General features: G+C 40.7%; 1 protein-coding gene across 2 annotated transcripts in view; it reads left to right on the top strand.

Moving 5' to 3' along the window:
• The window catches only part of KY (kyphoscoliosis peptidase), a 41264-nt gene extending 22984 nt beyond the window's left edge, over nucleotides 1-18280 (top strand). The window contains exons 6-10 of one of the 2 annotated variants that reach the window (XM_040427682.1): nucleotides 1265-1373; nucleotides 1682-1799; nucleotides 5439-5627; nucleotides 11528-11718; nucleotides 14288-18280. In XM_040427682.1, coding sequence (XP_040283616.1) covers nucleotides 1265-1373; nucleotides 1682-1799; nucleotides 5439-5627; nucleotides 11528-11718; nucleotides 14288-16695 — 3015 coding nt within the window. In that variant the 3' untranslated portion in view covers nucleotides 16696-18280. The remainder of the gene's footprint in view (nucleotides 1-1264; nucleotides 1374-1681; nucleotides 1800-5438; nucleotides 5628-11527; nucleotides 11719-14287) is intronic. The other variant, XM_040427683.1, reaches the window with a different exon arrangement.
• The last annotated feature ends 394 nt before the right edge of the window (nucleotides 18281-18674 follow it).

The following is an 18674-nucleotide window of genomic DNA, read 5'->3' on the forward strand; positions in this document are numbered from 1 at the left end:
AGCAAAAAAAAAACTTTGTTTGGTATCGCTGCATTCGTATTGAGCCGCAGAATAAGAACATCAGGTCATTTTTAGTGCATAGTAAACGCTGTGATGTCAAATCCCCAAAATCCTTGGTGGAATTCAGTTTTTTTTTCTTCAACTTTGCCACACAAAGAGTTTTGTTCCCATTTTCTAATACAGAACATGGTAAATTAAATGGTGGCATTAAAAAAAATGCATCATGTCCCACAAAAAAAAGCCCTCTCATAGCTATGTGAACAGAAAAAAAGAAAAGTTATGGCTATTGGAACATGAGGAGGAAAAATAAAAAATGTTAAAATGAAAATAGGCCCGGTCTTAACAATCGGACATTGAGCAGAAAAAAATTAAAATTATATCCAAAGTTTCTTTAGAGTTCAATATCCATCATTTATGTCTGGGTTGCAAGTATCAGGATTTAAGAGTTAAGAAACTGCATTACTTGCAATTCTCTATTGCTTTTATTAGCTAAATATAGCCAACCAATTCAAATGTTGCAGCTTAACATGTGTGTGTATTCCTTGCTTTAGGTTCAGAGTGTACAGAGTATAGTAAAGAGAATTTCCACAACCAAACATTGGTAATTTTCTTTATTTTACTTACTTAAAAAGGTTCTCTGAAACTGGGAATCCCTTTTTAAATTGCCAAACCTCTACTAGATCATAAGTATGATGTGCAGTCTACAAGCACGTAACCAGTAGTAGTCTATCAATGGCCTCAGCAGTGACCACTACATACATGACAAGTGACCATTGAGGCCAGTGAATGACTAGCATTGGTGACGTGCATGTAGAGGAGAAGGGACCTAGGCACTGGAACCTTTTTTCTTTAATACCTGCACTCTGCTCGGCCTTACGACAAGGGTTCTCAAATTTCAGAGAACCCCTTTAACTGTTCTGTTTGGTTTTGGCTGAATTTGTGCACAAATGACAACAGAAGTGAATTGGTTTTTCAGAAACTTGGTACAATTACCACAGTGTTACGGATAAAGCAAAATAACTCTTGATCACCAGTTTCTGAGAGAGGTGACAGTCATTAAAAAAAATGATTGCTGAAATAATTTTTTTTTTTTTCTTGAATATCCTTAGGAATTACACAAAAGGCAAATGTTGCAGTAACATAATTGTCCTGATACTTTAAAACATAATTTCATTCAGTGAATTTATAAAAAAAAAAGATTGCACCCGTTCATGCTACCAGTATTTGCGTCTGTCCATCTCTTATATTTTGTCTGTGTTTGCAGGTGACTAAACCAAATACAGTGGAAGAGCTAGTACGAACACTGCTAAAGATGGCTCGAACTGACCTGGAGAAAGTCCGTGCCATCTGGATGTGGATCTGTCACCACATAGGTGAGAAGACTTTAGTGTTTCATAAAACACATGATGTATTTTTGTCACCATAATTTTTCAGACACTGTCATATACAGGGGGATCAGAAAAAGATGTATATATACATACCTACATACTAGTTGGTTTCAGTGGGCTAGTGAAAGTCTAATTTTGTTGCCGGTTCATATAGCAGCTCATATACATCATCCATGAATTCTAATAGACTAAAATATACAACATATGTATAATCACATCACATTTAGCAATATTTCAAACTAAACATATATGTTGACAGCAGAATTGTTACATAAAGTATATATTTCATGTAGAGTATGACTTGGAGGCTCTGGAAGATAAGTCAAAGTGGTGTGGTGATCCCAATCAGATACTGCTCACAGGAAAAGGAGCTTGTGAGGGATACGCAAGCCTGTTTGAGAACATGTGCAGGTAAGAGACAGAAAAGAACTTCATAGCTTACCTGTGTCATGTTTTATATGCCAGAGAGCTTAAATGGGGTATTCCATCTATATTTGATCAATGAGAGTCCAACTCTCGGCATTCCCGCTGTCTGAGGTGGCCATAGCGCTCTGGTGAGTGCTGCAGCCACCTCAAAGCTACAGTAACCAAGCACTTCCCTGTACATTGCTCGGTATTGCAGCCCAGGCCCATTCACTTGAATGGGACTGTGCTGCAAATAGGCCATGTGACCAATGAATGTGACGTCCCTCGCCTAGGAAGAAGCCACAGTGTTACTCTTCAAACAGCTGATAGGGTGGCCGGAGTCGGAACCCCACTGATCAGATATTGATGACCTATCCAGAACATAGTAAAAGAAGAAAGAAAGAATACCGAAACAGAACATAGGTCATAGGTCATTAGTGTTAACCACTCGTAAAACCCCTTTTAAGAGGATCTGTAACATCCTCAGAGAACTCCAACAGGTTGTATATGTTTGTGTTTCCTAGTTCTTGTAGCCTCTTCCATTTGGCTGCTATTGGTGCTGTTAGTTTTGGTATCTGATAGCACTGAATTGTCAGGTTGGGCATCCCCAGCTTTTAATATTGTCAGCGGTACATTTAGCCAATGAAAGTAAGCACTGGGCATGACAAGTCCTCCTTAATAAAAGACAGACTAAAGCATCATGCTTAAAGAGCAACAGAAACCTGAAGTAAAAGAACTAACAAAAATGTGAACAAATTCTTAATTTAGACTACTATATTATACCCATATTTTACTGTCATTTTTGCAAATTTATTAAGTTCACCCCCTATAGTTCTACTGATCTGGAACTACACCAAATTCATCTATGGTCCTAAGGTATGTAAGCTTACTAGAACAAGTAGATGTCTGGGTGTTAAATTTGGAGTATGTAATACCAAACACAGATAAGGGGGGGATTCATTAAGAATAAAATCAGTCTTCATAAGAAAACCCTCTGGTGCCTCTTACATATGCCTCTTAATAATTTTGGTGCATCCTCAGGAGGTCCATGTGCCAGAAAATGAAATCTATGCAAACAAGGAGCTAGAGTAGACTTTTGGTATGATGTGCTCCAGTTTTCTGGGGCACATATTATTAAATGTGTTAGGTCATGGAGGTCCCATCCTAGGCCCATACCCTCCTTCACACACCCCATCCTGTTTACAAAAGTGAGGGTGATGAGGGTGTTGGAAATGAGGGGAAAAGTCCCAAAGTATAGCGCAAAATGGGACTTGTGTCAAAAATAGTGACATGAAAACTGAAAAACTGCATATAGACTGAAAGAGGAGAATCAGCTTCAATCTTTAAAACGGTCAAAGCAGAGTGATGCACTGCCAGAGAGCAAATAAAAAAAAAAGAATTAAATTATATCTAAAGGTATGAATACATATATATATATATATATATATATATATATGTATAATGTTGCAGTGTATGTACATAAGGAATAACACTTTTTCTGGCCATTATATCACTTGTATCTGGCATTTTTAGCAGTTTTCTTCTGTACTTGCTGAATATCTAGTCTGCAGTTCTCCCAGACATGGTGGAGAAGACTAGCTGCTATCCACTGCACACACACAAAGTAGAGGAGAATCTGCTTCCTAACTGTTTCAGAAGTACTGACCAGTTGTTGTGAATAAGGCACTTGTGCTGAGCAATAACCTTCCTATGTAGTTGCACAGTCTTTGTGCAGAGATGATCTGTCCTCGAGAGGAATAAGGCATTTTTCAAAGGGAAAAACAATTAGCAAACAACTAGACATTTGTCACTGATAAAACATAATACAAAGTTTATTGTGGTCGCTTGTACTATTGATTTATACAAAGTTGTGTGAAATTTTAGTGACCATTTAAAAACTCATTTGCATGTGCATTTAATGTCTCACTTCTACGTAACAATGCAATGGGTCTTCTAAAGAAAGGCATTCTTTTGAATAGCAGGGTCAGCCCTACAAGGTTTAGGGGGTTTATCCTGCTGACAGATGCTTGTTAAAGCAACAAAATAGCACAGGAGGAACATCAGTAGTGTTCACCCACGTGGCTTCACCCAACTCGAGTTTCGCTTTACCTGGCTTCTTCCTGGACTTGGCCAAAGTTATCATCTTCTATAATTTATGCTGATCTTGCTCCTTATGTGCATACATCTCGCAATACATTATTTAGGACATTATTTATGTATACACAAGATATAAGAGCACATCTACACATGCAAAGATACAGGCCGAGTCTCCAAACAAGGTTTCTATTCATTTTATTAACGATAATGATTATTCAATTACGTTACTTACGGTAGTTTATTAGACCAGAAATCTCTGCCATGTGTGAAGGTACCCTAACAATGACTATACAAATAATGGTGCAGCTTTAGCATTTAAAAACTAATTTATATCACTCCAATGACTATATTAAAGACAATGAAAAGGAGTGATTCACAGTACCTAAGAGCAGGGAGTAATTACAAATTGTTTTGGAATTTATGTTATGTCATTTTATGCGTTGTATCCCCAGTATGGTAATGTATGGGATTGATGGAGTTAACTCTGGCACGGCCCCATAGAAGCTGAGATATGGACTGTTAGCACCACCCCTAGCTCAGTTTAGTCTAGTCATTAGAGTTGATATACCTTTAGATATTAAATTTTTACTCTCTATTGAGACTATGTATCAGATTGGAGCAGCATAGGACTCTTCACTTCGGGAATATGGATAGGTAATAACAGGTAATATACCGTGGCCTCAGAACTTCTCAATGTGGATTTTAAACAACTGGACAGACAAAAATAAGTTAGCTTGTGTTTCAATCAGGGCTTCTGTCACTAGTTTATGTTGCCCTCAGATAGGTCAGCATAAAACTGGCCCCATATTTCTTTTAGTGTCACAACCACTAGAATCCAGTAGAAACTGCCCAGTACCATGCCTAGTGATTTAGCTTCCCGGTCTCAGAGATCTTCTGAAGTGTGGTCACCATGTCATCATCTAAGGCAGAGATATGCTCAGAGGGCAAGTATTATAGAATTTGGCAGGGTTGATTTCTTTATAAGTAAGTAAAAACTAAAGATAATAACCAGTTTATTGCAATAATCTGGTTGTACAATTTAGTGGGTAACTAAGGTATTCCTTTCCAAACTGTACCTTCATTGACTAACGCATGTAGTCAGGGTTTCAGCCACACACAGATACTGAAGATACCTGTTAATCTCAAAAGCTTCCAAAAAGAGTCAATGTCATCATCAACAACATTATCCTTCTTACTGAGTTTTTTTGAAATAATTGAGAACACATACATACTCTGATATCTGAGTGATAAAAGTATTTTATTATCACAAAAAGCAACAAATACCTAACACATTTACAAAATAACAATGAAGAAGGCTTCACCCGAGTGCAGAAATGTAGTTTTATTATGTGAATAAAACGATACTTCTACACTGGAGTACTGCCTTCTTTGTTGTTTTTGTGGACTGTTGAGAGTTTGGATCTGATCTCCCTGGATGTGTGCACCCTTTTCTTCAGTTTTTCCTTTTTTTGTATTTGAATCTTTTCACAGTGCTGCTTCAATTGCTGCTTAATAACACAATTACATATATTTTCATCTTACCTGTAGACTTGCTGGCATAAAGTGCCTAAAAATTGGTGGCTACTCAAAGGGCCACTGCTATGATTTGGGCCAGACATTCTCGGAAGAGACAAACCATGCCTGGAATGCAGTTTATCTGAACAAGAAATGGCATCTTCTAGACTCTACATGGGGAGCTGGACTTGCAGACAGCAGCAGTAGTAAGTTTAACTTTCGGTAAGTAGGAATACATTTCATATTCTATCATTTGTTATAGGCATCTTGAAGAAAATCTTTATAAAGCATCTTCATCAGCTTAATATGAAGTCAAAACAAGAAGATTCTCTGGATGTACAATAGAGTAGAAATAACCCTGTTAGGGCATATGAACTTTACAAACTAGAGAGTTATAGGCAAGTGTCTCTTGCTTTGGGAGACTTAAAGAGTACCTGAGTTTTCAAAAAATGGCTGTGCTACTTTGTACAATCATAACTGTTAGGATGCAGGTCTTTTTTGGGCTTCTCTAAAGTATTTTTCAGCCATATTTTTCCCTGTTTAAGCTGCCCAGCTAGATGCATTTCTCTTACAAGCAGGAGGCGTGTCACCCTTCTGTTTAATCTGCCAGCACTGTACTGCTGTGACATACTTTCTCTTACTTCCCATTATGTTTGTTTTCAGCTCCAGAGCTCACAGAACAGATAAGGAAAGGGGGATCACACTTGCAAACACACAGGACACTCTTCTGTAATCTCCAAAAGCAGTATACAAGCATTCCTTTTATCAGGCATAGGATCACAGCTAGCTCTGACATGCCCCCATTTCATATGAGATGTATTCTGTATCTCTGTTACTAGAGAAAATTAGGTGGAAGTGAGACCCCTAGTGGCTATGTTACAAATGTGGATACAGCCACATTTTTTTATTTAGGTGATTTAGAAATTTGTTAGTTACACCATTCTATATTAAATTAAATTGTGTGAAAGTACAGTGACTCTTTCAAGGCTATGTACACCTCTGGGGGTAATTTTTTTTATTAGTGCACTGTACTCATTATGAGCTAAAAATCCTTATTTCAATTGGTCTTTATTAAAAATATGGAAACTTTTTTTCTATACAGAGCTAAGATGCTTTACTAGCAGAACCTGAATTTTCTTTCTTTTCCGTCAGACCAGGAGCTGACAGACTCCTTATCTCTTCTCTCAGACCTTATAAACACTCATCAAAGCTCAATCCTTACCTTACTAATAAGAATGTGGCTTAAATAAGTGTTTATGACCTCTTAGTAATTTAGGGTTATTAGATGATGGCACAAAGTGAAAGTAAGATGCACCCAGAGAGAAAAACAGTCAATCCTTTGAAAAAACTGCTCAATATTTTTAATGAAGACCAATTGAAAAAATATTTTTATCCCTAAATGAGTAAAATGCAAAAACAATTGTCCCAGAAGGTGCACATAGGTTTCTTTCACACTTGCGTTAGGCTTGTTGGAACAGCCTGCCGGATCCATAATAACGTTTGCACATGTGTGCTGCCGGAAGTCCGCGGGCGTACAAAAACTGCAGCATGCGGTGAATGGGGCCTGGGCAGACTTCCGGCAGCACACGTGTGCAAACATTAGTATGGATCCGGCAGGCTGTTCCCCTGCCAAACAAGCCTAACGCGAGTGTGAAAGAACCCATAGACTTTAAGCCATCCATGTAGTCAGGGGCTTTGCTAGGTCACAGATGTTTTGTCTGGGGCCATGAATTTACTGACCACTGGATCACTGTGGTGGGACATGGGAGCCAGTTGCTCCCTGTCCCACCATTCTTTCTTAAAGGCCAGGTCTCAGGCGCCGCAATATATATGTCTTGCCGAGAAGCCGGCAACTCAGGCCTCAGCCCAGAAGAGGCCTATAGCCTGCATTGGAGATAGTAGCAGGAAGTCAGCAAGTATGTTTCCAGTGCAGTGTCCATGAATACAGAATAAGAGCAGATACTGAGAATTACACCCAGTATTCAGGACAAGAGAAGTAGTACTGTGCAGTGTCCATGTATACAGAATAAGAGCAGATACTGAGAATTACACCCAGTATTCAGGACAAGAGAAGTAGTACTGTGCAGTGTCCATGTATACAGAATAAGAGCAGATACTGAGAATTACACCCAGTATTCAGGACAAGAGAAGTGGTACTGTGCAGTGTCCATATATACAGAATAAGAGCAGATACTGAGAATTACACCCAGTATACAGGACATAAGAAGTGGTACTGTGCAGTGTCCATATATACAGAATAAGAGCAGATATTGAAATACTTAGGGTACTTTCACACTTGCGGCAGAGGATTCCGTCAGGCAGTTCCGTCGCTGCAATCCGGACGCAAACGGATGGCATTTGTCAGACGGATCCGGATGCTGATCCGTCTGACAAATGCATTGCAATACCGGATCCGTCTCTTCGGTGTCATCAGGAAAAACTGATCAGGTATTCATTTTTTTTTGGCATTTTTAAAAGTCTGCGCATGTGCAGACCGAAAAGCCGGATCCGTTTTGACTGAACACTTAATGCCGGATCCGGCACTAATACATTTTAATGTAAATTAATGCCGGCATTCCGGCAAGTGTTCAGTATTTTTGGCCGGAGAGAAAATTTCAGCATGCTGCGGTATTTTCTCCCTCCAAAAAACTTAAAAGGGACTGAACTGATTCATAACGCATTAGGATAAAACTGATCAGCTTTTTTCCAGTATTAAGCTCCTGTGACGGAACTCAATACCGGAAAACAAAAACGCTAGTGTGAAAGTACCCTTACACACATACTTATAATACTTATATGTATAAGCACTACACAGCACTGCTACTCAAGACAAGTATACTGGGTGTAATTCTCAGTATCTGCACATACATATACACATACAGTACAGACCAAAAGTTTGGACACACCTTCTCATTCAAAGAGTTTTCTTTATTTTCATGACTATGAAGGCATCAAAACTATGAATTAACACATGTGGAATTATCTACATAACAAACAAGTGTGAAACAACTGAAAATATCTCATATTCTAGGTTCTTCAAAGTAGCCACTTTTTGCTTTGATTACTGCTTTGCACACTCTTGGCATTCTCTTGATGAGCTTCAAGTGGTAGTCCCCTGAAATGGTCTTCCAACAGTGTTGAAGGAGTTCCCAGAGATGCTTAGCACTTGTTGGCCCTTTTGCCTTCACTCTGCGGTCCAGCTCACCCCAAACCATCTTGATTGGGTTCAGGTCCGGTGACTGTGGAGGCCAGGTCATCTGGCGCAGCACCCCATCACTCTCCTTCATGGTCAAATAGCCCTTACTTTCAAAGTTTTCCCAATTTTTCGGCTGACTGACTGACCTTTATTTCTTAAAGTAATGATGGCCACTAGTTTTTCTTTACTTAGCTGCTTTTTTCTTGCCATAATACAAATTCTAACAGTCTATTCAGTAGGACTATCAGCTATGTATCCACCTGACTTCTCCTCAACACAACTGATGGTCCCAACCCCATTTATAAGGCAAGAAATCCCACTTATTAAACCTGACAGGGCACACCTGTGAAGTGAAGACCATTTCAGGGGGCTACCTCTTGAAGCTCATCAAGAGAATGCCAAGAGTGTGCAAAGCAGTAATCAAAGCAAAAGGTGGCTACTTTGAAGAACTTAGAATATGACATATTTTCAGTTGTTTCACACTTGTTTGTTATGTATATAATTCCACATGTGTTAATTCATAGTTTTGATGCCTTCAGTGTGAATCTACAATTTTCATAGTCATAAAAATAAAGAAAACTCTTTTAATGAGAAGGTGTGTCCAAACTTTTGGTCTGTACTGTATGTACACCACTTCTCTTCCTTTATATACTTACAGGCCAGGGGCGTAACTACCATAGCGGCAGACCATACGACTGCTATGGGGCCCAGGGCAGGAGGGGGCCCAGTTGGGATCATCTCCTCTTCTACTGGGGGTGAAAATTTGGTCAGGACTCTACCCTCTATAGCAGGGTTTCTCTACTCCGGTCCTCAGGACCCACCTACCAGTCATGTTTTCAGGATTTCCTTAGTATTGAGCAGGTGATATAATTAGTGTCCATGCTTCAGGACTTACCACAGGTATTCATTCTGTGGGATATTGTCAAATCCTGACCGGTAAGTGGGCCCTGGGGACCGGAGTTTAGAAACCCTGCTCTAAAGGAACAACTTTCAGCAAATGAAGCAGTGGAAAAATGGCCCAAGGGTCATTGAGAAGGGTTTAAGCAGAAACCCTTCTGTCCTGTGTGGGGGGTCTGGTTTAAACCTTGCTATGGAGCCCTTACTTCTCTATGTACGCCACTGATACAGGCTGATGCAGTCTTCTTCCTGTCCAGAGACCTTTGGACTCAAAGACCTTTGAGATGATCAATCATGAGACATGTACACATCATCAATCCCAAAGGTCCTTTACCTTCACATTAAATTATCTAAAAAGTCATCCAGACTCTCCTACACACTTCTATGTCTAGCAGGTCATTATACACTCACCTAAAGAATTATTAGGAACACCTGTTCTATTTCTCATTAATGCAATTATCTAGTCAACCAATCACATGGCTGTTGCTTCAATGCATTTAGGGGGGTGGTCCTGGTCAAGACAATCTCCTGAACTCCAAAGTGAATGTCAGAATGGGAAAGAAAGGTGATTTAAGCAATTTTGAGCGTGGCATGGTTGTTGGTGCCAGACGGGCCGGCCTGAGTATTTCACAATCTGCTCAGTTACTGGGATTTTCATGCACAACCATTTCTAGGGTTTACAAAGAATGGTGTGAAAAGGGAAAAACATCCAGTATGCGGCAGTCCTATGGGCAAAAATGCCTTGTGGAAGCTAGAGGTCAGAGGAGAATGGGCCGACTGATTCAAGCTGATAGAAGAGCAACGTTGACTGAAATAACCACTCGTTACAACAGAGGTATGCAGCAAAGCATTTGTGAAGCCACAACATGCACAACCGTGAGGCGGATGGGCTACAACAGCAGAAGACCCCACCGGGTACCACTCATCTCCACTACAAATAGGAAAAAGAGGCTACAATTTGCACGAGCTCACCAAAATTGGACTGTTGAAGACTGGAAAAATGTTGCCTGGTCTGATGAGTCTCGATTTCTGTTGAGACATTCAAATGGTAGAGTCCGAATTTGGCATAAACAGAATGAGAACATGTATTCATCCTCTAAAGGCTAATTCCAGCAGGATAATGCACCATGTCACAAAGCTCGAATCATTTCAAATTGGTTTCTTGAACATGACAATTTGTTCACGGTACTAAAATGGCCCCCACAGTCACCAGATCTCAACCCAATAGAGCATCTTTGGGATGTGGTGGAACAGGAGCTTCGTGCCCTGGATGTGCATCCCTCAAATCTCCATCAACTGCAAGATGATATCCTATCAATATGGGCCAACATTTCTAAAGAATGCTATCAGCACCTTGTTGAATCAATGCCACGTAGAATTAAGGCAGTTCTGAAGGCAAAAGGGGGTCCAACACCGTATTAGTATGGTGTTCCTAATAATTCTTTAGGTGAGTGCATATCACAATTTTGTCATGGTTTTTGCTGCAAATTTCGGCAATAACAGCAATAAAACGGTGATGTAAAATAATCCCTAAAGACACAAATGTGTTCAGGGGTGTGCATAAGTGGGGGCTAAATTGCCGCCCCCTGAAGTTCTAGTCACAGTCTCACGCTTTACTGGAATTCTGCCTGTTCTAGGCGATTTTGGATATCCTCTAGCTCCCCACCTTGTTGAGGAGATACTTTTATTCGTAATTTTCTTCTAGAAACACTAAAACCAAACTCTGCCACATTTCTTTCCCATGCTGATGTCTAAACAACTGAAAATATGACCCACAGTATGCGACTGGCCAACTACCGTAGATATTTGCATTAAAAGACATAAGTGCAGGTGTACCTAGCTCTGTTCTAAGGAAGGTAGCATCTTATATACTGCATAAGGAAGACTGGGGAAAAGAGTTTGTAAGCAAAGGAAGGCAGCAACATCATGTCCTTCACTTTGTTTTTAAAAATAGACTATGAAAAAATATTCTTTAAAAGCTGGGATTACCACAATGTCTTGAAATGAATATATTTTTTTTTGTGTGCAGGTACAATGAATTTTATTTTCTGACGCATCCAGCCTTATTCATTGAAGAGCATTTTCCTGATAACCAGAACTGGCAACTATTACAAGTTCCCCTTTCACTCAAACAGTTTGAAGGAAATTTATGTCACAAGAGCAGCTTCTACAACGCCGGGCTGAAAGCATCATATCCAGAGACTCTCCAGGTAGAAACAGGTATAACAAGCCAAATAAACACATTGATGGGGATTGTCTCTTAGGGTACGACCACACAGTCAGGCTTCTGCATGCAGTTTTGGAAGCCAAAATAAGGAGTGGATCATAAAAGGAGAGAAAGTATAAAGGACACAGATGACTTCTCCTGGTTTTGGTTTCCAAAACATGCAGAAACCTGACTGCGGAGCCTAACCCTCTTCCATATTTAGAAGCTTGGTTTGATGTCTTAAGAAGACACTTTACAAAAGTTGTAAGCCAGTATTTTTGTGTACAAGATTCCCAATTGTCGGCATTTTGCACAAAAATCTGTGACTTTTTACAATTCTCAATCGCTCTCGCTCTGTTTTATTTTAAGTGATTGAAGCTTAGAGGAAGCAGCAGACCACTGCAGCCTGAAACATTTATAACAATTTACACCATAAAATTTGTGCAAATGATAACTGAAATCTACCTCAACTTATAGCTGGAGTAGACTTCAGTTTGTGGACTGCACAAGATGTAACAGAGGTGCACCTCTTTTGCCACATATTACTCTGGTGGACTTTACACTAAGGTTGCATTCACATCTCTGCTAAAGATGATCCGGCATAAATGCTGGCTGTCAGCCAGACAAAAATTTGTCCCGCCGAAACTCAGCATTTATGGTGGAAAGAGGACAGATCACAGCCAAATCCCATTATAGTCAATAGGGATCCGGCTGTGATCTGTTGAATCCAGCAATGCCGGATCTGATAAGCGCCGGCAGGCTGTTCTGTGCTGGAACAGCCTGTTGGAAACATTCACTGGAAATGTGAACGTGGCCTAAGGCTTGCACATGAAATGCAATTCTTTAGTAAATGTGCCCCATTATAGTATACAGTGAGGAACAGAAGTATTTGAACACCCTGCAATTTTGCAAGTTCTCTCACTTAGAAATCATGGAGGGGTCTGAAATTCACATTGTAGGTGCATTCCCACTCTGAGAGACAGAATTAAAAAAAAAAAAAATCTGGAAATCACATTGTATGATTTTTAAAGAATGTATTTGTCTTGCACTGCTGAACATAAGTATTTGAACACCTGAGAAAATCAGTGTTAATATTTTGTACATAAGCCTTTGTTTGCAATTACAGAGGTCAAACGTTTCCTGTAGTTCTTGACCAGGTTTGCACACACTGCAACAGGGATTTTGGACCACTCCTCCACACAGATCTCCTCTAGATCTGTCAGGTTTCGGGGCTGTCACTGAGCAACACGGAGTTTCAGCTCCCTCCAAAGATGTTTTATTGGATTTAGGTCTGGAGACTGGCTAGGCCACTCCAGAACCTTGATATGCTTCTTAAGGAGCCACTCCTTGGTTATCCCGCCTGTGTGCTTCGGGTCGTTGTCATGTTGGAAGACCCAGCCACGACCCATCTTCAATGCTCTGACTGAGGGAAGGAGGTTGTTGCTCAAAATCTCACAATAAATGGCCCCATTCATCCTCTCCTTAATACAGTGCAGTCGTCCTGTCCCCTTTGCAGAAAAGCACCCCCAAAGCATGATGTTACCACTCTCATGCTTTACAGTAGGGATGGTGTTCTTGGGATGCAACTCATCCTTCTTTTTCCTCCAAACACGACTAGTGAAGTTTAGACCAAAAAGTTCTACTTTGGTCTCATCTGACCACATGACTTTCTCCCATGCTACCTCTGGATCATCCATATGGTCATTGGCAAACTTCAGACGGGCCTGGACATGTGATAACTTGAGCAGGGGAACCTTCTGTGCAATGCATGATTTGAGTGACCTTTGAAACTGTGGTCCCAGCTCTCTTCGTGTCATTGACCAGCTCCTCCCTTGTAGTTCTGGGCTGATTTCTCACCTTTCTTATGATCAGTGATACCCCACGAGGTGAGATCTTGCATAGAGCCCCATTCCGAGGGAGACTGACAGTCGTCTTTAGCCTCCTCCATTTTCTAACAATCGCTCCAACAGTTGATCTATTGTCACCAAGCTGCTTGGCAATTGCCCCTTAGCCCTTTCCAGCCTTGTGGAGGTCCACAATTTTGTCTCTGGTGTCATTTGACAGCTCTTTGGTCTTGCCCATGGTAGTAGTTGGCAGCTGACTGACTGTGGGGTGGACAGGGGTCTTTAAAGAGCTCAGACAGGTGCTACTATGTTAGATTAATAAGTGGAATAGAGGTAGACATTTTAAAGGCACAGTAACAGGTCTTTGAGAACCAGAATTCTTCTTTCTCAGATGTTCAAATATTTATGTTCAGCAGTGCAAGACAAATAAATTCTTTAAAAATCATACAATGTGATTTCCTGATTTTTTATTTTTATTCTGTCTCTCAGAGGGGGAATGCACCTACAATGTGAATTTCAGACCCCTCCATTATTTTTAAGTGGGAGAACTTGCAAAATCGCAGGGTCTTCAAATACTTCTGTTGCTCACTGTATATGATTCTTTCTTTATAAAAAATAAAATGTAGGACTATTGAATAGATATAAAATTACATTATTGGTAGCCAAGTTGCTACGAATTGTATAATAAAATAACCTGTACATAAATGTGGCCAGTGATCCTATTTTCAATCTCTTACAGTTAACGGGAAGGCCGCGTTTTCCATTGAGGGAAATTTCCCTGTTCTTTTTTCCTTTACCCTAAATAAAAAGGAGAAGCCTGGTCTCCTAACCCTAACTAAACATGGAATGCAGCTCGAGGTGTATCCACAAGCAACTGGCAGACACCGACTGGAAATTTATACCAAACCTTATGACAGCCCAAAGGAAACATATGAAAGTATTGTTGAATATATAATCTGCTGCGGATCTGTAGATCCTGTATTCAAGATACCTAGGGAGTTAGATGTTGTGGTTGGCCCAAGTTGGCTGACAGACAAGAAGGGGTTTCTGCAGCTTACATGCCCTGACCCAGTGATTAACACTCCAGATGGTCGCTGTACTATCGGTTTCACATTAGCCAAAAGAAATGTTGTAATAGCAACTTTACATGGTGATCTCATCAAACCTGGGGATGAGAGGAGATATGTCTTGCAAACCCTCCGAGGCAACAGAGTGGAGTTTAAAATCCATTTACCCCAACAGGGCCACTACGCCTTAAAAATACACAGTTCTACTGGCCAAGGAAAGTTTGAGTGCTTTTGTAATTACCTTATAGTATGTACAAATCCGGATGTGGCATGGCCACCCTTCCCCAAACAGCTGCAAAATCCAGTTGGGCCAACTGCCCTAATGGAAAAGAAAGGTCTTCTGCAACCATCTTGTCGTGAGCCTATTATTTATTCTTCAAGTGGACATTCAAGTATTTCATTTACTTTAAAAGATAATATAAAATTTCTTACAGCACTCCTAAGTGACAATGAATCTCTAAATGATTGTGGAGGGAAGCGCTATGTGACACAAGTGCAAAGAGGACAACACTTAGAACTACAGGTCCGCCTACCTCAAACAGGATCTTATGTTCTTCAGATATTTGCTGACAGCAAATCCTCTTCCACCAACTTTGAATATATCTGTAATTACTTGATTTGCTGTTCCAGTATAGATTCCTCCAGCATTGAAGCACCTCTTATACCGCAGATTCCAGTGGGTTCTAGCAATACAACAGATAAGAAAGGTTTCATCCAGCCATCACAGTTGGGGCAAGTGATTAATAGCCCAGATGGACGTTGCTCTTTAAATTTTTCACTGGACAAGGATATGAGCTGTTTAGCTACCTTACACTCAGATGATAACAAGTGGAATAGCCAAATGGAAAGAAGATACATTCTGCAAACTCAGAAACAGCGGCTGGTTGAGTTTTACATCCAGCTCCCCAAAAGTGGTTCATATGAATTAAGAGTCTATGCAGATAACAAATTTCAGCCTGGAAATTATGAACTTGTATGTAGTTATCTCATATCATGTTCAAACCTAAAGGTGGCATGGCCACCATTCCCTGACATGCTGCAAAACCCTGTGGGGCCTACACCATTATCAGAGAAAAAAGGCCTTTTGAAACCATCCCAAACAGAGCCAATCATCCACACAAATGATGGACGGTGCTCTCTATCATTCACACTCAAGAAAGAGATGAGTATTTTTGCCAGACTACAGTCGGAAGATGTGCTATTGACTGAAGAAGGTGAAAGGAGACATGTCCTACAAGTCCAGAGACAGAACAGAGTGGAATTTCACATCCAGCTGCCACAAGCAGGAATGTATGTTCTGAAAATTTACGCCGAGTCTGAGCAGGGCAGTTTTAAGTTTGCCTGTAATTATCTAATTTCTTGTGTTAACACTCAAGTAAAATGGCCTTTGCTGCCTCTCGATTTATGTAATCCTGTTGGGCCCAGTTACCTCTCCGATAAAAAAGGACTTCTTCGTCCATCCCACCTGGACCCAACAATTCAAACAGACGATGGCCGCTGCTGTGTGAGTTTTGCTTTGGATGAAAAGATTGAAGTTGTTGCTACCCTCCACTCTGATGACATTGCATCGGAGGAAGCAAGAAGAAGATACATTTTCCAAGTGGAGAAAGAAGGTCGGGTTGAGTTTGACATCCAACTTCCTAAAGCCGGTAACTATGTGCTGAAGGTCTGCACCAAGAAGAAGACAGACCTAAGCAATGTTTACGACTATACCTGCAATTACCTCTTATGTTGCTCCAATACAAAAATACGATGGCCATTTTTTCCAATGAGATACAGTGCTTGGAATGTGAATTATGAACTGCTGGAGCCACGGACTGGTATCCTGCCAACCAACAGTGAGGTACAGTTCAGAATTAAGGCCAAAGGATTGGCAGCAGTGGTCGTCAAAGGCAAGAACTTTTGGCCTCTGACGTTAGGTCGAGATGGATTTTGGGAAGGAGTGTGTAGCACAGCCGGAAGCAAGGACATCCAAGTGCTAGTGACAAATAATCTGAACAAGAATTATGCTCTAGTGCTTAGTTATCAGGTGAAGGGAGTAGTCCATCAGCGTTTAATAGACAGCTCATATTCCTCTTAGCTTTGCAAGTCAGAAACTCCCTTCCAATGCTCCAGCTCCCTTACAATATGAATCATCTTAATGAGAACACTTGTCAGAGGTGCTAAAACCAGATACGGATGATCAGCTACAGTGAAAGCTTTTTCGTGTGTCATATTAATGCACTCCATCCTGATTTCAGCTCCCAGTGAAAGCTAGATTACTGGGATTATCTTAGAACGCTTTGTTTTTAGCAGCCCACATTTTCCAGGTGCAATCAACAGGAATATTTGATAAGCAGAGGTTTATCCTGATGAGACTGTATATATTATCATTTGTCTACCATTAGTGCTTTGTGTGTGAATGACTGGGTAATAGTACCACAGAACGAATGGTTGCATCGCACCACTGTGAACTGCAATGTGTAGTCAGCGCAATGCATCTTAAAACTGTATAGGAACCGAAACAGTGTTTACCATAACATATATAGACTTGTGATATGGCTGGTTTTCATGAAAGGTATAATACTTTGTCTTACCCTTAGCATAGAGAACTCTAATTTTTTACAGGCAGCTTACTGACCCCTCATCTCTATTACATCCGTCTTTTAACTGAACTCATGCTACCCCAACAGTGTCGCAGTGCCCAAGAGATTTTTAAAGAACCATTTAGTTCAACAAAAATACATATACTGCATCTAAAATCATTACTTACAGTTAGTAATTACAAGTATTTAAAGGGTATTTTCACTAAAATTTACAGCATAGGTGACACATGTAAGATCAATGGGAGTTCCACTGCTGGAACCCTCACTGATCACTAGTAGTGATGAGCAAATCAAAGTATTCGAAGTGGACTTTGATCCGAATTTCAGGGAAAATTGGATTCACGGCGAAGCTTCGTGATAATAAATACATTTTCTCAGAAGTAGCGGTAAAAAAATAAAATCATACTCACACCTCATCCATTTGAGCACGAAGAGGCCGGCGCGGCCATCTTTATGGAAGATCCTGTGTAAAATCTTGTATGATGTCACCATGCTGGCCAGCCTGATGACGTCATCATGTGCAGTGCGGCGTCATAGCGCTCTAATGGATAAGGTGAGTATTATTATTTATCACCGATTAGGCCCTGAAAGCCCTATTTTTTTCTCTCTCACATGCTGCTAATAGCAATGAATGCGGCATCCAAGGGATTCAATGAAAGGGAGCAGCGCAATCGCTGCTCCCGGTCATTGCGCACGCTACTCAAAGTAATTCGTCACAAAGCAAATTTATTTGTGGACTTCGGCGAAGCAGCCGAATTGAAGCTTTTCAAACTTCACTCATCTCTAATCACTAGTACACAGATCCAGAATCCGCTTTTTCTCCGCAGTGAGGAGGCATGTGAATGGCACAGATGATCATACACAGCCTCTCCATTCAAAGTATATAGGACTGCAAGGCTAACTGCACATATGTGGCGGAGGTTCCGGTAGAAGCCTCCATTGCAGGATGAAATGTTGCTGGGGTATTTTGTCCAATATAATGGCAGTATTCACACCGGAAACATAAAGGACCCCATTATAGGGAATGGGATCTGTTTGGCACCAGCAGCGTCCGGCATATACCAGATCTGGTGTTTTGGTAATCTGTTCCCAAGCTGGAACAGAATACAGGAATCTAAGCGCAGATGTGCATTTAGCCTAAGTCCTGTAGGCACTAAATGGAGAGGCAGCACATGTGATCACCCGCTGCTCTATAAGGCCCCTTGCAGACGAGCGTGAGCGGAATAGGTATGGATGCGTTGCGGATGCGTTCAGTGAAAAATGCGCGATTTCGCAAGCAAGTTCATTCAGTTTTGTATGCGATTGCATTCAGTTCAGTTTTTTTCACGCGGGTGCAATGTGGTTTAATGCATTTTGCACGCGCGTGATAAAAAACTGAATGTTTACAAACAACATCTCTTAGCAACCATCAGTGAAAAACGCATCGCATCTGCATTTGCTTGCGGATGCGATTTTCATGCAGCCCCAATTCACT

The sequence above is a fragment of the Bufo bufo genome, chromosome 4 (genome assembly GCF_905171765.1).
Source record: "Bufo bufo chromosome 4, aBufBuf1.1, whole genome shotgun sequence".
NCBI classification, from domain to species: Eukaryota; Metazoa; Chordata; class Amphibia; order Anura; family Bufonidae; genus Bufo; species Bufo bufo.